Source organism: Camelus bactrianus, chromosome 7 (genome assembly GCF_048773025.1).
Source record: "Camelus bactrianus isolate YW-2024 breed Bactrian camel chromosome 7, ASM4877302v1, whole genome shotgun sequence".
Classification (NCBI taxonomy): domain Eukaryota; kingdom Metazoa; phylum Chordata; class Mammalia; order Artiodactyla; family Camelidae; genus Camelus; species Camelus bactrianus.
In genome coordinates, this window is record NC_133545.1 from 76,092,534 (window position 1) to 76,116,313 (window position 23,780).

Below are 23,780 nucleotides of genomic sequence, written 5' to 3' on the forward strand. Positions count from 1 at the left end.
CTGAGTCCATCCCCTGCATAGGGTGGGAAGCAGAGAGGAATTAAGCAGTGCACTGTAGAGGGTAAGAAAGTTTAATAGTTTACAGAATGTCCTGGGTCTGGTCCTTAAGGCATAGCTTCATTATTTGATTTGAAATAGGATGTCATATACTCATATTTGAATAGTGTTAAGATGCATCATTGAGCCAAATATAAATTACTTTGCATTATTTGTAATCTTGTTCCCATACATTAGATTGGGTGATTAAGAGTGGGATGTTAACTGATATAAACATGTAGTTAGGGTTATATTTCAAAAAGTTGATTTACCTTTGCCAGAAAGGGGAAAAATTAGTCTTAAGTGGAATGTGAAATTTGATACTATTTTTATGGAAAGTTGTAATGTTAATACTTTGAGTTAATTTTAATAATAAAAATATATTGTAATACCTTTTTAAATTTAAAAATAAGTTCTCATTACATGTGATACATATTATTACCATAAGCAATCACCTCAATGAATGTATTCAGGAGGTAAATTTTAAGACTAAAAACATAACTTCACTCATAACTTGTTTTTCTAATTTTTAATTAGCTCCTTATTAGCAAATCTCAATTCATATTTTAATCAATCCTATAAAATACTTTCTCATAGCTGATTTTGTCTAATATGGTAAATTACATACCATTTGACAGTGTTTTTATTTTAATGCATAAACTGTTTTTTCTTTTGATGAATTACAATGATCTATATATAATACAGAATTATCTCTATTAGAAAATAGTGAAATAGTCTTTAGGATTTATACCTATTTACAAATTCTTGAAGGACTAGTTTACATTTTTTGGATTATTCATGGTATTTGCTTCTTAGTGTCTGCTCTCTTTGTTGTGAATTTATTTTTTGTTATTCTCCTTTTCTGTCATTCAACCTGTAGTATACTGCAAAGCTTAATCTTTTTTCCTCAATTCTTGTTTTACATTGCCTCTATGTATTTTCATATATCTTGTGCTCATACTCATTTCTTTCAAGTTTGATATCTAGAGCTCTGATTATTTATTTTTTAGCTTTATTTTTTCTGTTGTCTGTGTGACATCATTACTTACCCCCAAATTTAACTTAATTTGTTATTCTGACTCTCCTTGTCAGATGCTTTGCTCTTCTTTTACACTTTTCCCCCAAAACTTTGCTATATATTCCATTACCTTCCACATTGTACCAGTTCTTACCCCAGCATCCTCAGTTAAGAAATAAAAAGCAGTATCATAGCAGTTAACTTAGTAGCCGTATATTGAAAGTAGCTCATTACTATATAAAGAATAATTAAGACTATTTTTAGAAACAGGCATATATATCAACTTTAGACCAATTAAAGTCTGGGCAATAAGATACAACAATAACAGAAGTTTACTGGTCCATGTATTGCATTATAAATAGAAGACAGATAGCTTTAGTCTCTGTCTTCATGGAGTCTCTCTTGAATTCTTTAAATTCATTTTCTCTGCCATCAGTCTACTTCTCTACTTAACTCAGTTCCGGAATGTTGGAAAAGCCTTTTTGTTGATTTTTCTGCTTCGAGTTCCTTAACTTCTTTGAATTAACACTGTATACCATCATAGCACCTCTAGTTATTAGCTGTTGCCAGTTAGAGGAACTCTACACATATCCCAACTTCCCAAGTTCTGTATAATCTGACTACACTTTACTAATCCAATTTTATCCCCCTCTATTTCTCAAAACGAACATTCTTCATATATATTAACTGCCTTCTAGCTGTCGCTCCCTGTATCTGTCTACTTGAGAAAATGTTGCTGTATTGACATCTCTTCTTCCTAATTTCCCTAATGAGATTCTCTGCAAATCCATTATTCTTCAGGGTGCTTTTCCCATTAATTCCAAGTAGCATGACATCTCCACTTTGTGATTTTTAATAATTTCACATTTTAAAATAATCTTTGCTTTAGAAATTTATATCATATATATAATATCTTATATTTGTCCTCTTGCTTTTGTATCTCAAAGCTTTATCTCCCTGAGGACATATTTCTATAAATTCTTCACAGGATCTTTTACAGTGTTAAAGTAGGCACTGACTAAGTGATAGTTACATGGAATATCAAATCTTAATTTAAGGATGACTTTAATAATGTTTTATTCGTTGTGCTTTTTTTTTTCTCCCTTTTTTAAGTGTTTGGCAACATATTGACTGCATGGGGATTGACAGGCAGCATATTCCTGATACATATTTATGTGAACGTTGTCAGCCTAGGTAAGTTGTGCATACCAATAAAATTGCCAGTAATTTTACTGAAGTAATCTTAAGTTAATAGAAGTTTATATATGAATTCTAGATTAAACAATTAATGGATTACTATATTTCATCAGATCTGAGATACACATTTCATTTTTATGGGGTTTTTTTTTTATTCTGACATCTAAAATCAGGAATAATCTTTTCATTGATAATATATCATGATTTATTTTCTAGGATTTTTACTTTATTAATGAGATGTAAAATAACAGTGCATCTTATAAGTGATGACATCTTTTTTCCCCTGGAGTACACTATGTTAAAGAGTTCCTAGCAGGACATTTCTCTTACCTACAGAATTTTGTAGGGCTATACTATCATTCTGCCTATTGGCAGTGATGTGCTTTCTTCCCAGTTCTTTTTTGAGGTTTCAGAAAAAAAATTTTTTAGTGGACATTTCAAACCTATATAAAAGTAAAATAGTATAGTAAAATAGTACCCACATTTCCACCACCCTGCTTTAACAGTTATCAACAATCTTTTTTCATTTACACTGCCATTTATTTTTCTCCTTCACATGTTTTAATGGAGATCCCAAATGTATTCTTTCATTCATATGTATCCTTATGTATTTCAGTATATCTATTTGTGTATATTTTTAAGTATATATCTATAAAAGAATTATTTTAAAAATACATAACCATAAAATCTATTCTCTAACTGCAACAAAATCTGTTATCATCCAGCTACTGTTTAAGGATTGATTGGTTGATAAACATCTCTTAAATCTCTAGTAATCTAAACCTACACCCCTTACCCCACCAACCCCGGTCTCCTTTGCAGTGTGTTTCTTTAAGGGACTGAATTATTCATCCTGATGAGTTTGTTAATTGCATTATTATGATTTAACAGATTTTTCTGTATCTGCATTTCTATAAATGGGTTTATGATCAGATTTAAGATTTTTGGGGTTTTTTTTGGGTTTTTTTGCTAAGACTATTTTATAGACTGTGTTCTGTCAGGTGACACATACTATTTGACTATCTGCATGGGACCCATTGCTAGTCATTCTTGTAATCTGTTCATTTATTAATGGTTGCAAATTAGTAACAATTTAATTCTGTTGCTCATCACTTAGTAGTTGGAATATTTCTATAGAAAATTTCCCCATTTTAAGTATTCAGTTCTCTTAATGTGTATTTCAGTGTGGAAAGGCAGGATAAATGCTTGTTGATTCATAGCCTTTATTTATGAGCATTTGGAATAATGAGAAGATTTTTAAGTATCATTATGAACTCAGGGATTTAAGCATATTGGATATCAGTCTGTCAGAAATATTATTTTTATGTTCAAATTTTGTCACATTTTTGGTCATACTTAATAGCTTTGCGCTGCCTGGTATGACAAGATGTCTCGAGCTTTTCTTATACTTTTGTGCCCCAAACTCAGAATTGGTTTTCAGTGTCAGAATCTGAGAGCTTCTCATGCTCCTTCCTAGTATTACTCACTGTTCCTAGGTCTTTTTAGTAGACAAAACTAGAATATTTAGTTCTAAAATAACATGAGTTTATACTGATAATAGCAGTTTAACTTTAGGCATACAGTTGACCCTTGAACAACATGGGTTTGAACTGTGTGAGTCAACTTATACACAGATTTTTCTCAACAGTAAATGCCACAGTACTACACACTCTGCATTTCAGCACCCCTAACCCCCACATTGTTCAAGGGTCAGCTGTATAAGGTGTTTGTTTAACTGTTTCTGTATTCTCTCTGTACCTCCTTTTTTCCTAGTTTTCAACAACACAAATAATAGTGTTAACTAGATTATCACATAATTTACTCAATTACATAATCCCATAGAAGAATATAAGTCTCAGAGTAACAATACTAACACTAGCACCAGCAATATGATTATGTAAAATAGTTTAGAACTTTTTTTCCCGTAAGGTATTTTACGCAAGGGATGTACAGTTTATTTATTGTGTTTAAAGTTCCTTAAAGAGTTTCACTCTGTGGTTGTAACACCAACTGGGTACACACTTCTGGCTTAGGTTTTATTTTTTATTTTTTAATTGTACTTTGTGAAGTAATGTAGATTCACATGCAATTGCTAAAAAATACAGAGATCCTGTGTATCCTTTACCCAGTTTCCCTCAGTGGTAACATCTTTCAAAACTGTGAATACAATATCACAGCCAGGATATTGACATTGATACAGCTAAGACAAAGCATTTTAATCACAAGGATCCCTTATGTTGCCTTTTATAGCCACCCCCATCTCCCACCTGCTACTCCTCCAATCCCTGACCCACAGCCATTAATCTGTACTCCATTTCAATAATTTTGTCTTTCCAAGGATGTTATATAAATGGAATCACACAGTATATGACCTTTTGGAACTGGCTTTTTTTATTTAGCATAATTCCCTGGAAAGCCAGCCAATTTGTGGCATATATTAGTACTTTGTTCTTTTCTTTACTAAGTAGTGTTCTGTGGTATATACATACCAGAGTTTGTTTAACCATTCATCCATTGACGGTCATTTGGGTCATTTCCACTTTTTGGCTATTACAAGTAAAGCTGCTGTTTACATTTGTATACAAGTCTTGATGTAACCTACGTTTTGTTTTCTCTGGGATAAATGCCCAAGAGTGTAATTGCTTGGTCATATGGTAGTTACATGTTTAGTTTTATAAGAAATTGTCATTATTTTGCAGAGTAGTTGTACCATTTTACATTCCTACCAGAAATGAATGAGTAATCCAGTTTTTTTTATTTTTAAAGATTGCTTTTTATATTTCATTTTTATAATATATGCTTGTTTAATTATGTAAGAAGTAGTCCTGTTGTTCTGAAGTCAAGTATTTAAAATAAGGTGTATTCAGATAAATCTAACTTCTGTCACCCATGTTCCTTCAACTCCAGAAGTAACCATTTTTTAAAAATTGATTATTCCTTCCATTGTTTATTTTCTCACTAAAACCAGATATGCACGTATGTATTTGCATTCTCTTCCTTACTTAGGTAAGCAGTAGTATATTACATGGAGTTTTTGCCACTTTCTTTTTGTCTCTTAAAAATATATGCTGAAGATCACTTCATAGTAGCATATAGAGATTTACCCATTTCTTTCTACAGCTTTAAGATGCTGTCTTTTTCATGTTTAATGAACCTTTTGAGTGGACATTTGAGTTGTTTCCAGTCTTTTGTAATTGCAAATATAAGTGATACTGTTCAGTAAAGAGGTAAATGTGTATGTAAAATTTTGTCAGATATTGCTAAATTCCCCTCCAGTAGGAGCTGTACAATTTTGGATTTCCACCAGTAATGGATAAGCATGTCTGTTTTTCCCTAGCCTCACAGTAGAGTGTTTGACAGACTTGGTTTTTTGCCAGTTTAAGTAAGTGAGAAATGGTAGTCAGTGTTATACTTTGCATTCTTTTATTATGAGTGAGGTTTTTCCATGTTATTTTTGTTTCCCTTTACAATACTTAACCAGCCTTTTGCCAGGTCCTTTTTGATAGGGTAAATACCTGTTGTTGAATTCAGTGAGAGTTGGTTAAAAACTGTCCTTTAGGGATGGCAGTCACTTGAATGATATCTGCATAGTAACATTCTGTGATAACTGGAATAATTATCAGTGATGCTAGGATAGTTTCATGTCCTACTGTACATTAAGGAAAGTCTATTACTCAGTAATAGGCATTTCAGTCTAGAGCCTTTATTCTCCCATATAATAAAAGTATCTAATTATTTGACCTTTAGACTAATAAATTTAGACATTGAACACATTGTAGGGGCAGGGGCAAGTTAAAAAACAATTACTAGGGATGATGTAGTTCATGAGTGGAGGCTAGGGGAGATTAATGAAATACATTACTTGCTAACTATTTCGTGTTTATTATTTCAAAAATGGAAAAAGTTTTAGGCAAATGGTAATGATGCAAATAGAATCTAATAGTACATTTATTTTAAGAAATTTAATTTTTGGTTTTAATTACAGAAACATTTTTTCCCAGACTTTTTGCTTTAAATATTGTTTGCAAAAAAAAAAGTACTAATTTCCTAAGTAAAAAATTAATTTCTTAGCAGAGTACAATAGAGTCACTTAACTGGAATCTACTGCTAATTATGCTAGACCACATCTAAACCGTAAGGCAAGGAATAGTACATATATTTTATACTGTTTGTTTTTCAGTAAGAACATTAAAGAAATTTTAAAGTTTATTGTTTTTAAAATAGATCTGCTTTATAGCCGAACTTTTGAAAGTTTGATAAATAATCATGTTAATATTTTAATGCAGGAGTTTGGATAAAGAAAGGGCGGTGCTCCTACAACGCCGGAAAAGGGAAAATATGTCAGGTGGGTGAAAAGTATCTATAGTAAATTAACTGCAGTATGATTGAGAGAATATGTGGCCCTAATATTTTTAGTCAGACGTAAACTACTTACTGACGAACACTAATTGTATATATAATTTACAATCTCAGGTATAGATTTTTAAATATTCTTTTTTACAGATTTTATAGAATAATGTATTTATTTTAGGAGATATGGAGACCAGAGGAAAACAAATAAAAAATTTAAATCATCCATTTTTTCCTGCATATAGATAACCTATTGTTTTAAAGAATAAAATGTTTGTTCTGCACAAAGATGATGATCCATTAATTGATTATGTGGAATAATATTTATTTCATTTTTATAAAGAGGATTTAGGAGTGTAATATATGCTACAGCTTTCACTTTGGGTTAAAACATGTTGATACCATTATAGGTGAATTTGAATAATCATAATTTATTGAACTGTTGCTGTTAGATGGACATTTGAGTTGTTTCTGTTATTTTTGTTTTGTTCTGTTTTTGTTATTACAAATTGTAAGTTCAATGAAACCCTCTTAGATAAGGTTTTCTGTACTTTTACCACTTTATCTTTGGATAGATCCCTAGAAATAGGATTGTTGGGTGAAGGGTAAGGACCTATAGAATTTTGCTAGATATGACTAAATTCCCCTTTGTAGGAATTTTGGGTTCCACTGGAAATGTTTGCAAGTGTCTGTTTCCCACAGTCATATGACCTGAGTGTGTTGTCAGACTTTTATATCCTTTCTAATTTAATGTATGAGAAATGACATTAGTAGTTTGCATTTAAATCTATCTTACTATGTATGAGGTGAATGAGGAAATGAAAAAAAATTTTTATTCTTCAGAAAGATGGGGATATAATAGTTTGTTATATGAATTGCTGTTTTATGGTTTGAAATAGAAGTATTACTTGTGCAATAATTTTTATTTTGTCTTTGAAGATGGTGATACCAGTGCAACTGAGAGTGGTGATGAGGTTCCTGTGGAATTATATACTGCATTTCAGCATACCCCAACATCGATTACTTTAACTGCTTCAAGAGTTTCCAAGGTTAATGATAAAAGAAGGAAAAAAAGTGGAGAGAAAGAGCAAAACATTTCAAAATATAAAAAAGTAAGTTTTTCCTGTTTTGAGGATGAATAGATAGGAAGTGGTGGGAGTTGCATAGGAAAGGCAGGAAGAGTAATGGATAGTAGCTAGAAAAGGTGGCAAGATCTAAGCTTAATTAAACTCTTAAAAATTTTAATGTGTTTTGAAGATTGAAATGGAATACAGAAAAATGTTTGCAAACGGCTTTGAAATCATCACTAAGGAGACTAGTCATAGAAATGCAAAAGCTAAAGTAAGAAAAGATTGCTGTTTTAGAAAACAAATAACAGTTCTAAATTTCTAATAGCTTATAAAGAGGTAGAGGAGCATAAAATGATTGTGAATGCTTGTTTATAATTGTAAATCTCTGAATCATATTTAATCATTTTAATAAGGCTCCACATTTGTTGAATTCTTACTACCATGTAGATTTTTTTCACTTAATTTTTTGTAATAGATTATCACCAGGATAATGCTGACAGAAAACTATAAACCACTTTTTCATGCAGTTTGTTACAATTGCTAATGAAGGTGTTTGTCATATAAAGTAAAAAATACTTTTCACATTGACTATTTAACTATTATAGAGTGAAATTATACCTAGATAAAAAATTAAGGTTCCCCCAAAAGCTTTTATTTTTTAGGTAATTCTTCATGATATTATTTGGTTATTTAATAGGCAGGATATACTTTTAAATACATTTTTCATTTTCTAATTTTACCTCCCTGTGTAAAATAAGTCTTGATTCTAGCAGTCCTCACATGTGTGTTTCTCCAGTTTTGCTACTCTTCTACCTGTATTTTATTCAATCTGGACAGTTCACTGTTAGGAAATTTCACCTATACTTTGTGGATATGTTACCTTTGCTTATGGTTTTCCCTTTATTATTGAGACTATTCTCTTCTCCATCTTTATCTTTTGTACTCACTCCTGCTATACTTTATGCCCATCTCAAGCACTACTTTTTCCATAGAATTTGCTTTTCTCCTGCTAAATATGATCATCTTTCTTTGCATTTCATTATGGCACTTGAATCTTTTATTGTAGCACTTAACCACATTTTGCCTTACTTCGTTGTTACTTTTCTTTGTTTCAGATTGTAACGTACACAGAGAAAGAGACTGTCTATGCTTTAGTATGTCTATTAAATGCCTTTTACAATTTAGGAACTCACATATAGGTATTGACTCAACCTTTTTCATCTATTGCTTCCAAATTATGTTTTCCTCTCTGTTTATTGTATAATAGTTACTTGGAAAAGTTACCCTTATATAGTCCTGTTTTTAGGTCATTTAGTTTAACAAATCTATTTTTTGAATAAAGCATAGATTTTTGCATTTTCTCTGGCTGGAATAATTTTTGGCTATTTAAAATGAATCAGTCCTGTCTTGGATTGCATCATATTTATTTCAGAATATTGCTGTATATTTAAAAAGATATTTTTCTCTCAAGTTGGTAATACTTGATAAGGATTAGAAAAAAAAATCCAGGAACTGGGTATAAAACATCTATTTCACTTTACTGTTTAGTTTTTTTTTATTATTTGGGGGTAACATGTAATAAAAATATATAGCAAAAGAATATATACAGTTTTGCTTTTTATTCAGCTTGTTTTTATGGCTAATTGTTAAAAATGTGAATAGAGTTAACAGTAGACATTCTGGACAGATGGCAGTTTTAAAATATTCATAAAACCCTATTAAGGTGGTGTTGGTGTTTCAGCAATTCAGGACTTTGACATGAAGTGTTAACACTATTAATAATGCAGAATCAAATGTTAAAAGACATGGATTGTGTATTATGACCCATATGTTAGGATTTTTTTAAGTAGTATTTTCTAATTTTACTTGAAAATAATTTTTTAAACTTGATTCTAATTTTTTAGTTCATAAAACCATTGTCAGCACATATTGCCTATGAATGTTCATTTCCATTTTTCTTCCAGTGATTCCTCTGTAAACCAGACTTGTATCTTCTTTCACCATATTTCATATCCTTCCTTTGTTTGAACAGCACAGCCATTATCCATGTTTAAAAATCTTTTAAAGTCATCTTTAGTCTTTGATACTCAGATTTATTGTCAAAAGCACTATTGATTTTGGGGGTGGGTGGGAGTCTGTCTTCAATATATTGGTTTTTTTTCCTTTTTTATTCTGTAAATCCAGTCTACAGCCTCATTACCTCATAGTAGTGCAGTAATATCTCCTTTAATTTCTCTAACTTTATCCTCTTTTCTCTTCAACCCATTCTGCATTTGCTTATGACAGTTTCTAAAAGTATTGTTCTCTGCTCAGAAGTGTTTCATGGATTCCTATGATTCCATCATAGTGAACATACAGTATTTAAGTCAGAATCTTAAAATCTGACTTAAAAATAAGGCTTCCATGACCTAATTTTACATTTTTTTAGACAGTCTTATGTCATACTATTTTCAGTAGGTACAAGTGTGGTAGATTAGTTTTTCCTTAAATGTGACTCTTACTTCATGCCTTCTTTCATATTTCTTTTGTACCAGAATTGTATTCCTTTCAGTTGTCCACCTGTCTGAATATATCCATTTTCCAGGGTCCACCTGGCTCTTTTTCCATGTTTTTTTACATGAAGGTTCTTTGCTGCTGCTGCTTTGTTTGTCTGTCTGTCTGTCTGTTTGTTTTTAAATAAAACTTACTCTCTTGCAACATACAGTCTGCATACATATTTGGCACTTAAATATATTTGGATCTATATTGCTTATTCTAGGTTTATGTTTGTTAGTCTCTCTAAATAGTTTACACTTTTGGAAGTTGGGTAGTGAGGAGGCTAGGAATTAAAATGTTGTAAATACTGCTTTAGGACCCAGCAGATTAGAGAGCTCCCATTAAATATTTATTGAGTAAGGACAACTCTGTTTACCACAAATGCTTATTATTTGAGTCCCAGTAAGTGCTCAAACATTACTTGCTAGTTGACTTAGAGAATTAAAGTAATAAAATTATTTTATCATCCCCCAAAACTTATCTCATGACTTGAACAAAACTGCTGTAATATTTTTAATACTCTTCCAACTTTTAACAAGTATTTTTCCATGATTGTAATATTGAGCACACAGAAAATTTATAAATGTTCTTAGCATTGTATCTTACACATATTTTCATGTTCTTACATAGTCTGTATTCTATTTTTAATTAATGATAGTATAGTATTCTAGTAGATAACTTTACTTCAACATTTCCTTAGTTCTGGCTATATTGGTTATTACCAAATTTCTTGTTATTTATATGCCTTCAATAAAAAGCTTGAGTGAACTCATTTTAAATATTAATTATATCCAGTTTTTAAAAACCTAACTCAGAATTCCATGGTTCTATTTCAGGCCTTTCGTGAAGGATCTAGGAAATCATCAAGAGTCAAGGTAAACATATAAAATTTAAGGCCTTGTTATCAATTGTCAGTTATTCAAGAGCTTACTTAGTAGTTGCTTGTCTATAATCTTTCCTTTATGCCCTCTTCATTGTGTGTCATTTCATTCCTTGTTATCTTTACTCAAAGTGAGACCATAGAGAATTTTAATTGGGTTAATATACCACTCTTGGAGTTTATTAACACTGTTAAAACATTAAACAAAAGGAGGAGATATATAAGTAATTTCTAATATTAAAATTTTGGGTAATCTGAATTTTAGTTATCCTTATATTCCATGTCTCCAGTACCACTTTGTATTAGGATACTAGACATATGAATGCAAAATCACATTTGGAATTTGAAATTTTACTCATTTGCATAGTTGTGATTCTAGTTATTTAGTCCAGTCAGTAATTTATAAAATACTATTTAAAAATAATGTGGTGGGGACAATATAGCTCAGTGGTAGAGTGCATGCTTAGCATGAACAAGGTCTTGGGTTCAACCCCCAGTACCTCCATTAAAGGAATAAAGGAAGGAAGGAAGGAATAGATAAACCTAATTACCTCCCCTGCCAAACAAAACAAAACAAAATAAAAATAATTTTTAAAAAATACTATACAGCCAACATAGATCCACCATGTAAGTACAGACTAGTCACTTACACCTTGAGTTAATTGGAATACATCCTCGATTTTGTAGATGCCAAGATTGCTGAGAGAAGCAAGGCTCCCCATCTCTGCCTCCCACTAAAAGATAGGTTTGTGTTGGATGACAGAGGTTAGGTGTACAGTGTTACTATAGTTTTCTAGGTTAGATAGTAAATACAATGAGTTTCTTGAGTTGCCAGATACTAAAATAGGATGAGGGAGCACATTACAATACATCTGTTGTCTCTGTGATACAAAACATAATAATTATTACTTACTCCACCTTTCTGGAAAACATCATTAAACAGCTGTGCAATGATTATTCTTGCAAAGTTTTGTAACTCTTTCTTAAGAATGTTAATACATGTTACTCAGCATACTGCAAGTCCAAAGTTTCATAAAATGTTTTTATATGTTAAAGTTGAGGACTTCATACTTACTATGTTAAACTTCTATTTATGGGATTTCTCTGACACAAAATAAAGAGATCTGAAAAAGATTTTTTATTAAACTGTTGAAACTATTGATACTCCAGTGATTTTTGTTCTTTCCAATCTGAATAGCAGGTTTAAAGAGGAAGGAGCATCTTTTACTTAATTGAAATATTTTCATTTATTACATAACAAAGTGACTAAAGAAGTAAAACTAAAAATGCTTTATGCATTTTTGAAAATCTTTTCCTTAACTTGAAGATGTCTCTTTAAGATCATTACAGTTCAAATAAGTAATTCTGTAGTATTTGAAAGCCCAAGAGATAATAGAAAAGATATAGAAGATATACACCAAATTAGTAGAGGATTTTTTGGGGGAGAAGAAGGTAGCAAAAAAGAAAGAAAAATGAAAAACAATAGATTTCTTTAATAAAGCTGAGGAAAACCTTAATATGTAGTGTCTCATAAGAGAAAGACAGATATTGTATATTATCACTTATGTGGAATTTAAAGGAATAAAACATTCAGTATCTTGTAATAGCCTATAATGAAAAAGAATATGAAAAGGAATATATATGTATGTATAACTGAATCACTATGCTGTACATTAGAAATTAACACAACATTGTAAACTGACTATACTTCAATAAAAAAAAAAAAGGCCATCGGCAACTCTGCTGGAAACAGATTACCATATTAACCGCCGACTGTGGAGACATATAACTCGCATTCTAGCAGAAATAAAAGAGACATTGGCATCTGAAAAATACATAAATAAGTAAAATAAAATGAATGAATATAACAAAACAGAAGCAGACTCACAGGTAACGAGAACCCGTGGTTACCAGTTGGGTGCAGGTGGCAAGATAGGGCTAGGGGATTAAGATGTACAAACTACGGGTATAGAATAAATAAGCTACAAGGACATATTGTACAGCACAGGGAATATAGCCAGTATTTTATAATAACTTTAAATAAAGTTTAATCTTTGAAATTTTTGAATCACTATGTTGTATGTCAAACTAATATTGTAAATTCAACTATACATCAATATAAATGAATGAATGAAAGGAATAAAGAGTGCAAAAGAGTGCTCGTAACCTGTGTGTCTGTATACAGTATTTAAAAAACATTTTTGTATTATCTAAGTCATATTTACTGTAGAAAACTCTGAAAATAAAAATAAAGACCAAAAAATATGTAGTGTCTCCTATTTGTGTAAAAATCTATTCTTTATCAAGTGGTCATTATAATGTAGAATATGTAAGTCCATAAAATAACAATTGCTGAAATAAACCTACCCCTATGATAGTTGAGCAACTTACTATAGTTTGTTACATTGTAGAAAAGAATACTTTTTGTAATAAATATTAGTTACTTATATGAAACTATCCATATGGTGAATTTTAGTAAGTGTTCCTGTACCCATGTACACATCTAATAGCACATATAAGGATCTCCATGAAATCTGTGATTTTAAATCTGTTATAAATGTGAATGATGCTGTTAAGATACAGTATGTTTTGTTATTTGCATTAATTGATTTTCATCCTAAGATTGCAAATAAAAAATTGTGGGAGTCCAGGCATTCATAAATTTTTTAAATGTGTGGTGATTATGCCTTTCTATAAATTGCATTCCAATGAGAAAAGGGTTCCTTTTTTGTTTGTAAAACATACTGAGAGGTTGTAACTTTTCATTGCTTGACATTTAGCATTCTTATCTTACAGGTTTTAATAGGGTGTATAGAGGAGGAGCAAGCACTTAAGCTTGAAGGTCCTTGTTCACATTCTATGAGACATTTTATTCTCATGTCAAATTTATCATGTGGACAGTTGATTATGTATCTTGGAATTATACAAAATTAAGATATCAAAGTATATTTTTATAAAATGTTAAAAGTTATATCAGAAAATAAGCTCATACTTGATATGCTGTATGTGTAATTTACATAATAATTGCAAATTTAAATAGAACTGTAAGTACAGACTAGATATTGGCAGTCTCAAAAAAATTACATATGCATTTTTTTAACCATTAGCTGACAATGACTCCAAAGTTTTGGATATTTGCAATTTTATTGATAGCCTCCATTTGGCTACAGTAGTGACATTGAAGCTTAAATTTCTTCTATTCAACTGAACTCCGCTCCCTTCAGTTTTCCAACTCTTGATTGTCTGGCATGCAGAATGTAGTTGGCTGCTCATTTATGGTCTTTTTTTTTGTCTTTTTTTTTTTTTTAAACTAAGACCAACCTAGAAAACCTATCATTATTTCTCATTTACGTTATGTTCTTTTATATAGACAGTCATATTACGTGTGCATGTGTGTGTATAATAAATACTTCAAGTCCACATATTAATGCTTAGTTTGCTGTGATTTTAGGGCTCAGCTCCAGAGATTGATCCTTCATCTGATGGTTCAAATTTTGGATGGGAGACAAAAATCAAAGCATGGATGGATCGATACGAAGAGGCAAATAATAACCAATACAGTGAGGGAGTTCAAAGGGAGGCACAAAGAATAGCTCTGAGACTAGGCAACGGAAATGACAAAAAAGAGATAAATAAATCAGATTTGAATACCAACAATTTGCTCTTCAAACCTCCTGTAGAGGTAAATGTATCATTTGCCAAAAAATGATAAAACAAAAACCTTTTTCTACTGTATGTCCTAAGTAGTTAAACTGAAAGTAGTCTGGTTTAATTATTCTCAACGTTTCTCTGATTTTAGAGCCATATACACAAAAATAAGAAAATCCTGAAATCTGCAAAAGATTTACCTCCTGATGCACTTATCATTGAATACAGAGGGAAGTTTATGCTAAGAGAACAGTTTGAAGCAAATGGATATTTCTTTAAGAGGTATATTCATTGATTTTTCTCATGTTCGTTTCCTGTAGTTAAGTATTGAATTTTTTGCTATGTTTGAATGCTAAATATTTAATGATCCTATGTTTATGTGTATTTTGTTTTCTAAGTGATCATTTTAGTATTTAAAACTCTAGTGTGGTTGAACTTGAAAAATAACTTTTGAACTATAATAAAATATAACAACATAAAAAATGAAGAGATATACCTTAGTCTCTTAACCATCTCTATCTTGCTGGCACTCCTAAAACAATCTACTTCAAAGGTAAACTGCAGCATTATAGGTTGACTTTAATGAAAAACCTGAGATTATAAAGAACCTTTCCATCCAGGACCTTTCCTCATTTGTTATAATCGCTAGATCCTGAAAAGACTGTTGATGACCACAGGCACAACCTCTGCTTTTATTAGAGGATGTTAGATTTGGTCTTACATTATTGCCACCACTTTGAACTCTTACTTTCTTGGTGCTGGGAGGGCTTTGGAAACCTCTTCTATCGGTTGTGATTTGGGGCGCGGGGGGTGGGGAGGTCGGTAGGAATTGATGTAATCTGTGTTAACTAACCTGTGCTTCCCTGAGGTCTAGAAATATGTTTGTATCTCTAGGGAAATAGCATTCTTAGCCTATATACTGTAATTATTAAAAATATTTTTATTGTTATAACTTGAGTTTTTACTTAAGATATGAAAGATATAAAAGAATATTTCCCTTTTATATAGCAGATTTGATCTGAAACAGCTCTAAATCAAGCACTTAAATGTACTAAGAGGAACTTTAGGAGCATCCTATTATGAATCCTTATGTAAAGAGTAGTCACCCCCTTTTTATTTTAAATTTGAATTCCCACCTTCAATTAATTACCTTTGATTTGGACAAGGTTATAGGAGCAGGTAAAAAAATATTAGCATTAACTGGTGGGTAAGAACAGGTTCTGGTTTCAGACTTCCAATTTTCAAATCTTGGCCTCCCTACTTACAATGAGTCTTTTAGAAAATTACTAATTTCAAAATGTTAATAGTTTCTAATGTTTTTTTTTTTTTTGTAGACCATACCCTTTTGTTTTATTCTATTCTAAATTTCATGGGCTAGAAATGTGTGTTGATGCAAGGACTTTTGGGAATGAGGCTCGGTTCATCAGGCGTTCTTGTACACCCAATGCAGAGGTAAGCTTATAGAAATCTTTTTGGGAGGCAGGGGTAGAGGGTGTGTAGACTCAGTATTAAGCACAAAAATCTGGTGGCCTAAAACACTTTTTAGCTGTTGATGCATTTTATACTACCCAGCATCCTTCCATTGTGAAAATTTAGGTGATACTGTCTGTGAGGTCTTAAATTACTTTGTACATTGAAGATACTATGATGTTCTTTGTGAGAGAAGATATTTGACTTCTGTTTATTCTGGAAGCTCTACTTAATGAGTTAAATATATGCTGTGATTTGATTGAAGTAGATGACAAAACTGAAAGCTAAATTAGGTTTTATAGGTGCCACTGTAAGTTTTTTTTTAATAAAATTGTGCGGTTTAAATTAAAAAAAAATCTTTATTATGGTTAAAATTGTGTTTTAAAAGTGACACATAAAATAATATTTCTGGCTTTGTTCTTTTTACAATGCCAAAATGTTTTATAGTTATATAAAATGTAGATTTTGAAGGCAGACTTACAGATTCATGTCTTCTCTTTGACTGACTAGCTTTGTAACCTTGTCTGTGCTTCAGTTTTATCTGTAAAAACATGTTACATGGACTAAAGGAGTTAATATATGTAAAGTACCTAGAACAGTGTCTATCATAGAAAAGTATTGTGTTAACTGTACCACTATTGCATCTCATCAAATCAAAGATGCTCTCACTTGTAAAACTCCCAGTTTCAGAGATGTTAAAAGGTGAAAAAATATACATTATAGAACTGAAGAAATACAGTATTTTCTTTTTGATGCTATTAGAGCCTGCATCATTGCTTGCATTGATGTACCTCCTTTCCAGTTGATAAACACTGATTTATGTTACATGTCTTATTATTAACATCATGTTTTCCATGTTGTATTTGTGAATTACTTTGAAAATAATAGTCTTCAAAACTGCAGGATGAGATGTTTTAAGGTAAATAATTTCTAGAAATAAGAAAATTTTTATGGAAATAGAAAATTATTCTTTTAACAGGTGAGGCACGAAATTGAAGATGGAACCATACATCTTTACATTTATTCTATACAAAGTATTCCAAAGGGAACTGAAATTACTATTGCTTTTGATTTTGACTATGGGAATTGGTAAGTTCAAGTCTGTAAATATGATATCTGTTATTGTGAAATAATTCTTTAATGTCCTCATAAAAATTTAGGGGTTGTCATTACTTTTATAGGTTTTTATTTTTATTTATCATTTGGCAATTAAAAGTAATTGGAAACAAGCATTTTGGTATCAGCTTCCATTACAGCATTGTTGCTTAGTTCTTTTCCAGACTTTTCTTAATTATTATTGTAATGTAAGTGGTTGTAGTATTATAATTAGTAATCCTAATTCAGCAATACAAAATTGACCTTGTTTATGTGAAAATTTTTTCCTTCCTTTCTTTCTTGTATATTAGGTAGGACATACAATTTAGTCATTCAGTTAATTTGGTTAATCAGTATGAATGAGTTCACTTTTGCCCCTCAAAAGAAAAGAAATTATGCCAAATTTCTCTTGCAGTATAAATTGAAAGGGTTCATTTGAGAGTCTGCAAGGGGACTCTGAGAACAATATATTGTTCTGAAACACTGGGGGGGAAAAGTTAATTCTGAGTATAGAAACTTCAATTTAAATTTTTAAAAATGTAATATAAAAAATAAAAGTAATAATACATAAAAGCCATGTGCCTACTTCCCAAATTAAGAAATGAAACTTAACATTGAAGCCCCTCGTGTTTAGCAGCCAGATTGTATCTCTCGTCCCTCTTTTTTTTAAACATTTTTTTATTGAGTTATAGTCATTTTACAATGTTGTGTCTCTTCCCTCTTTTATGAGAGATAACTGCCATCTTTAATTTGGTGAGTTTAATATTTTTACTCTGTAGATATCCCTAGTGTCTACTATTTTGTATATTTTAAAATTTTATGTAAATTATAATCTTTATTATTTTGCATTCATATTTTCTCATTCATTACTTTTGTGAGTTTTAGTTCTATTGTTATGTGGAGCTCTAGTTCATTTCTTTTCACTGCTGATGGCATTTATCAATTCCACTATTAGTGCACTTTTAGATTTACAAAAAATCCTGTGTGTATACATGTTCTCTCCATGATAAGGACCTAGGAGTGGAATTGCTGAGTTGTAGACTGTGCACAGCTTCAGTTTTTACCAAATGTAGATGAGTGACCAGTTTATACTCTCACAGCAATACTTCCTTGCTGCACTTCTTTATTGTACGACTTTAAAAATTGATGTTAATCCATGTACGGTAGTATCTTTTTATATTTGTAATTACCATTTCCCTTGATTATTTTATGATCCCAAGGATCCGTTTATATATTCGTCATTTGGAGTTCCTCCCTTATGAATTGCCTAATCATCTGTCCATTTTTTTCCTGGGTAGTCTTTTTCTTGCTGATGTGGCCAGGGTACTTCTTTATATATCCTATTCTTTTAAGTTTATAAGCATTTCACTTCATTTCTTCCTACATTCTGTATTTTAGTTTTAAATTTTTGTATAGTTTCCATTTTAGATGCAGAAAATTTTAATGTCCATTATGTTTTCTCTCATTGAAATCCTCTTCCTTCAGTATGCATCTCTGCTTGATTGTTGGAGTCAGATATATCCTGATAACTAAAGTGATTCCTTTCTCCTCTGCAGGTGGAAAATTTGGCATAATGGCTTTTTGCTCATTGCTTTAAGACACTATTTCCCATAGTGGTTAAAAATATAAGCTTTTTATAATTTGACTCTGTTTTCAAATCCTAGCTTGGTCACTTAGTATGTAACCTTGGACCGATTTCTTCACCTCTCTGTTCCTTGTCACCTCATGTCTAATAGGAGAATACTGATACCTAATAGGAATGTTTTAAAGATTCAGGAAATTAACACATGTAAAGGGTTTAAAACAGTTCCTGGCACAAAGTTAGTGCTTAATAAACATTAGATGTTGCCATCATTATTATTTGCAGTTCTGTTACCCTAAAATCAATGAAAATATCTGTGACATTTCCAGCAAGTTTCTATTTATACGTGATTTGGAGAGCTTGGGGGTAGATGATGTTTGAGTTCTTCCCCTGACTCATAGAATTAGGCAGTTTGACTTATATCTCTCTACCAGTGTTGAAAATTAATGAGTAGGAGTATTAGAAACTTGGAAAAGTAAGTTATTTTTTATTGTGAACAGACATTACACTACTCAAAACATGCAAAGTGGGAGGCTTCTATTATTGTTTAACTCTAGTTTGGGCCTCTAGGTTGTATCCTAGAGATGAACAAATCTTGGTGGTAGACATAAAGCAGGGAGAGAAAATGTTAAGAAATACTGAAGAGATGAAATGTATGGGCTTTTGGACTCAGACCTGTATTTGAATGTCATCCCTACCACTTACTAACTATGTAGCTTTGGACAAGATACTGACCCTCTGAGCTTTAATCTGATCTGTAAAATGCGAGTAATAATTATCACTTCTGTGAAGATGAGAGAGAGTGCAATTATTTTTTAAGCTTTCCTTTGAAAGAGGGAATACTTTAAAAAGGCAAAAAGAAGCCTAACTGAATTTTTTCAGGGTAGCTTTTTAAAGAAGCGTGGTTATTGAAATCATTCCTTGAACTGTAAGATTTGGTATTTATTGTACCTAGGTACAGTATTTTTTATTTAGGTCATATTTAGAGTATTTCATCATATTCTGTATATATACTTTATAACACTTTGAGGTAAACGTGGTTTTTGCCTTAATGTAAGCCATGGTATCATTTTACTTTAAAAAGACTAAGTTTTAATTTACTGGGTTTTTTCCTTCTATAAACCATTACTAGTTATCCTGATGATTGAGGGTCCAATTTCTGGTCAGAAATCAACTTCTAATTATTACATTATTTTTGAGAAAATAAAAATTCTTTTGTCATAGCTACCAAATTAATGGAAAGTAAGAATTGCAGTTTTGTGGAGTTGCAGCTCAAAATGGATCAGAAAACTTTATAGTCTGTTTTATGTGTCGAATAAATATTTAACTGGTTTTCCTTCCAGTAAGTACAAGGTGGATTGTGCATGCCTCAAAGAAAATCCAGAGTGCCCTGTTCTAAAACGCAGTTCTGAATCCACGGAAAACATCAATAGTGGTTATGAGACCAGAAGGAAAAAAGGGAAAAAAGACAAGGATACTTCAAAGGAAAAAGATACACAAAATCAGAATACTACTTTGGATTGTGAAGGCACAGCGAACAAAATGAAGGGCCCAGAAACTAAACAGAGAAAGCTTTCTCCACTGAGACTATCGGTATCAAATAATCAGGTACTAAACTTGATGACAGACGTTAACAGAAGAAAATTAATTTGTCATATTTTAACCTCTTTGTTTTATGTAAAATGGCTTAAAAATTAATGAAGTACTCACAAATGTAAAACACAGGTTCTGCTAGAATTTGTACAATATTTGTTAAAACTATTAAGAAACAGCTCAGCCAGCAAATCCTTGCAGAATTGAATACAGGATTTTTCTGAGACTGGGTAATTTTGAAAATTCTTTCATATGGCACTGTCCTTAAGTTTATAATAAATGTTCTTTAATTAAAGTCTTAAGCCATAACTTTTCTTTCCCTTTAATATTTGGGACAGAATGAAAATTCTGTAGGGGTGACATAAGATTTTTGAGAGGAAATTCTCTGAAGAACACATAAGATAAATTTGGGGAAAGAGTTTGGTGTACACTTCTGCTGTACCCGGAAATATTTTGTTACATGCCCTCTAAACAAACAGAAATTAGGAAACATTTAACTGTGCAGATGAAAGTTTTACTCACTTCCAGTGCCTTATCTTCTAGGGATAGTTTCCTGTAAGTTTTAAGTTGAACAAACATTTATTGAGCACTTGTTATTTGTAGGCACTGGGTTTTGTAAAATAATTTATATATTTATGTGTTGGGAAGAATATAAACCTAAGGCTTTGTGGATTCCATTGATAAGAACTTTATTGACTAGCACTTTGAAAACCAAAACTATTTGATTGCATGATTTTGAGAAGTTTCTTGAATTAGGAAACAGTTTTAAGTGTCTGAAAGGGATTTAAGTACACTTTTAATTTTGACATGTTTAATTAGTTGTGGTTGAAAGTCATTGAAAATACAAAGTTCAGTGTCTAATTTGTAGATGTAGTAGTAGTTTCTATAAAGCAGTCATTTCCATTTTTCAGGAACCAGATTTTATTGATGATATAGAAGAAAAAACTCCCATTAGCAATGAAGTAGAAATGGAGTCAGAGGAACAGATTGCAGAAAGGAAAAGGAAGATGGTAAGTCGGGAGGCCAGTAGCAGCTTCGTGCTGTCACTTGGGTTTAGTGACACTGCTCTTCCCATAGCACTTGGTGCTGCCTTTAGGAGGAGCTTTACCCTGTTCTTTGAAGTTAGCAAACATGATGTGTCACTGCGCATTTCTGCTTGGCTTTGTCATTACCATTCAAGTAACTTCAACTAATCTGTATTTTTATTGTGCGTTCATTAGACAATTTAGAATTTGTGACATTCAAGAAATTTTTTAACGTTTTTGAAGCTGAGTACGATTAATAAATTTTAATGCCAGAATTACTGTTTAAAATGTCTTTTATTATTAACTAAATGTATCCTTTTCATAATTTTTAAAAATTAAAGTATAGTCAGTTACAATGTGTCAATTTCTGGTACACAGCACAATATCCCAGTCATGCATATACATACAATGTAAAACAAAAATGGAATTTTAAAACTTACAATAGCACCAAATAAATGGCTTACGTAAAAAAAAAAAAAAAAGAAGAAGAAAAAAAAGTTTGGTAGCTACTGTTCCTGAATCTTATACTCCTATCATAAAATAAGGTTTTCATTAAAATAAGTTTAGTATTTATATTCCTTGTACTTGAAAGTACCTTACCTGTATGATAATTAGGACAAGATATTTCCTTAACAATCCATGGTAATTTAGCAACTGATACAAAGTCTAGACCAGTTAAGAAAAGATTATGGTATAGTTTGTTCTAAGATTGGAAAGTGACTTTATATATCAACTGATGATCTTAGTATGGGTTTTCCGCACTCCCCTTTATTTTATATGCTCTCTTGTTTGCAGTTATAGTGATTTTCATGGTGTATTACATGGAATCAGGTGTCATATACTTAGGGGCAGGATCTTTGGACTTTGGTCATTGTAGGCCTCCTTAATGTAAGTCTGTTTTATGGCCTTGATGTCATTCCTGATTTGTTGTTGATGTTCAGAATTGTGACAGCAATGCAGAGCTGTTTCACAGCCTCAGGATTTTAGAAACTGCTCTGATGAGACTGGGTAGTGTTAGAGATAGGAGAGAAGAAAAACAAATAGAGAAAATATTGGAGGTTGGTTGTAAAGAAAAAAGGCTGCTTTTTTCACGTAAAGGAATTATCCTGAAACTTCGTCAAGATTCAGTTACATCTAATAAATTACCTATACCTACCCAAATTACCTGTGGCCATTTCTCCACTAGATTTTCAATACTGTTCATTCCACAGTTGTCACAGCCTTGACTCTGCAGTAATACTGCAGGAATCTTTAGAAAATCAATTTAGGGTATGACTGGTTTCTGTAAAAGGCATGCGTCTGGTACAGATAGCTTGGAAGGGCTATAACAATGCTTTGGGGGAAAAAAAGGAAAAAAAAGAAAAAAACTAAAGGTTTGTTTTATGCCCATACAGTAATTTTACTCAGATTGCATTCTGTTTAATGATTATGGGGGCTACTTTTAAAATACTTTTTATCAATGCTGAGAAAGTTCGTGCAACTCGGAACATCCTCACTTTCAGATCCCAGAAGAAAATGGAAATGCCCTTTCTTTTAATGTTTAAAATGATAGAACTTTGGATAAATAGACAAAAAGGCTTACTTGGGAATCCATGTTTGTCCCAACTTTGATTGTTAGCATGCTGTATTAATACAGATGAATACTTCGTGTTTTATATCCACTTTAGCATATTTATTTTAATATTTGCCACTAAGGTGGCTTTGCAGCTGAGTATTTTTCATAGGAATAAATAAGTGTAAATAATGAATTACACTAAATTACACAAAGTATAAATTACAGAATGTCTGGTATTTTGAAGTGATACGAAATTAATATTTTAAAATTGTTGGCTCCTTAACCTGTAGCCCTCAAAGTCATCGCAGTTTTTAGTTGTAATTGCTGCATTTGCTTCGATGTTTTAATAGAATTTTTGGTGTAATCAAATGAGCAGAATGCAAAAGCATGCATTGTAGGATTCTTAAGCAATTGGTGACCCCCCGACCCCAGCCAAAGTATTAGTATTTTTAAGGACTGAAATATTTGGTTTTGAAAAGTTTAAATGCTATTAGCCTTTATTATTCTTGTGTTTGCCTTTTTTTTTTTTTTTTGAATTGTTTGCCTTTTATGTTGGTTAATGTTAGTAATTGGAAAGATAGGTCAACTCCTGAGAAAATTATGTCAAGCTGATTTAAGTTTTCCCCTGTGACAGGACAGACTTTAAATCATTGAGTGTAATAGGAGATACTCGTTCTCATGGATGTCTGTGAGACTGGGATATAAAAGGAGTCATACTCTCCTGCC

The 23,780-nt window shown here is 31.5% G+C and overlaps 1 protein-coding gene across 4 annotated transcripts in view; it reads left to right on the forward strand.

Moving 5' to 3' along the window:
• KMT2E (lysine methyltransferase 2E (inactive)) overlaps positions 1-23,780 on the forward strand; it is a 77,639-nt gene that overhangs the window by 36,800 nt on the left and 17,059 nt on the right. For all 4 annotated transcript variants that reach the window (XM_010946679.2, XM_010946680.3, XM_010946681.3 and 1 more), the window contains 10 exons: positions 2,168-2,248; positions 6,538-6,596; positions 7,541-7,713; positions 11,043-11,081; positions 14,538-14,768; positions 14,886-15,016; positions 16,069-16,186; positions 17,184-17,293; positions 20,225-20,489; positions 21,386-21,484. In XM_010946679.2, coding sequence (XP_010944981.2) covers positions 2,168-2,248; positions 6,538-6,596; positions 7,541-7,713; positions 11,043-11,081; positions 14,538-14,768; positions 14,886-15,016; positions 16,069-16,186; positions 17,184-17,293; positions 20,225-20,489; positions 21,386-21,484 — 1,306 coding nt within the window. The remainder of the gene's footprint in view (positions 1-2,167; positions 2,249-6,537; positions 6,597-7,540; positions 7,714-11,042; positions 11,082-14,537; positions 14,769-14,885; positions 15,017-16,068; positions 16,187-17,183; positions 17,294-20,224; positions 20,490-21,385; positions 21,485-23,780) is intronic.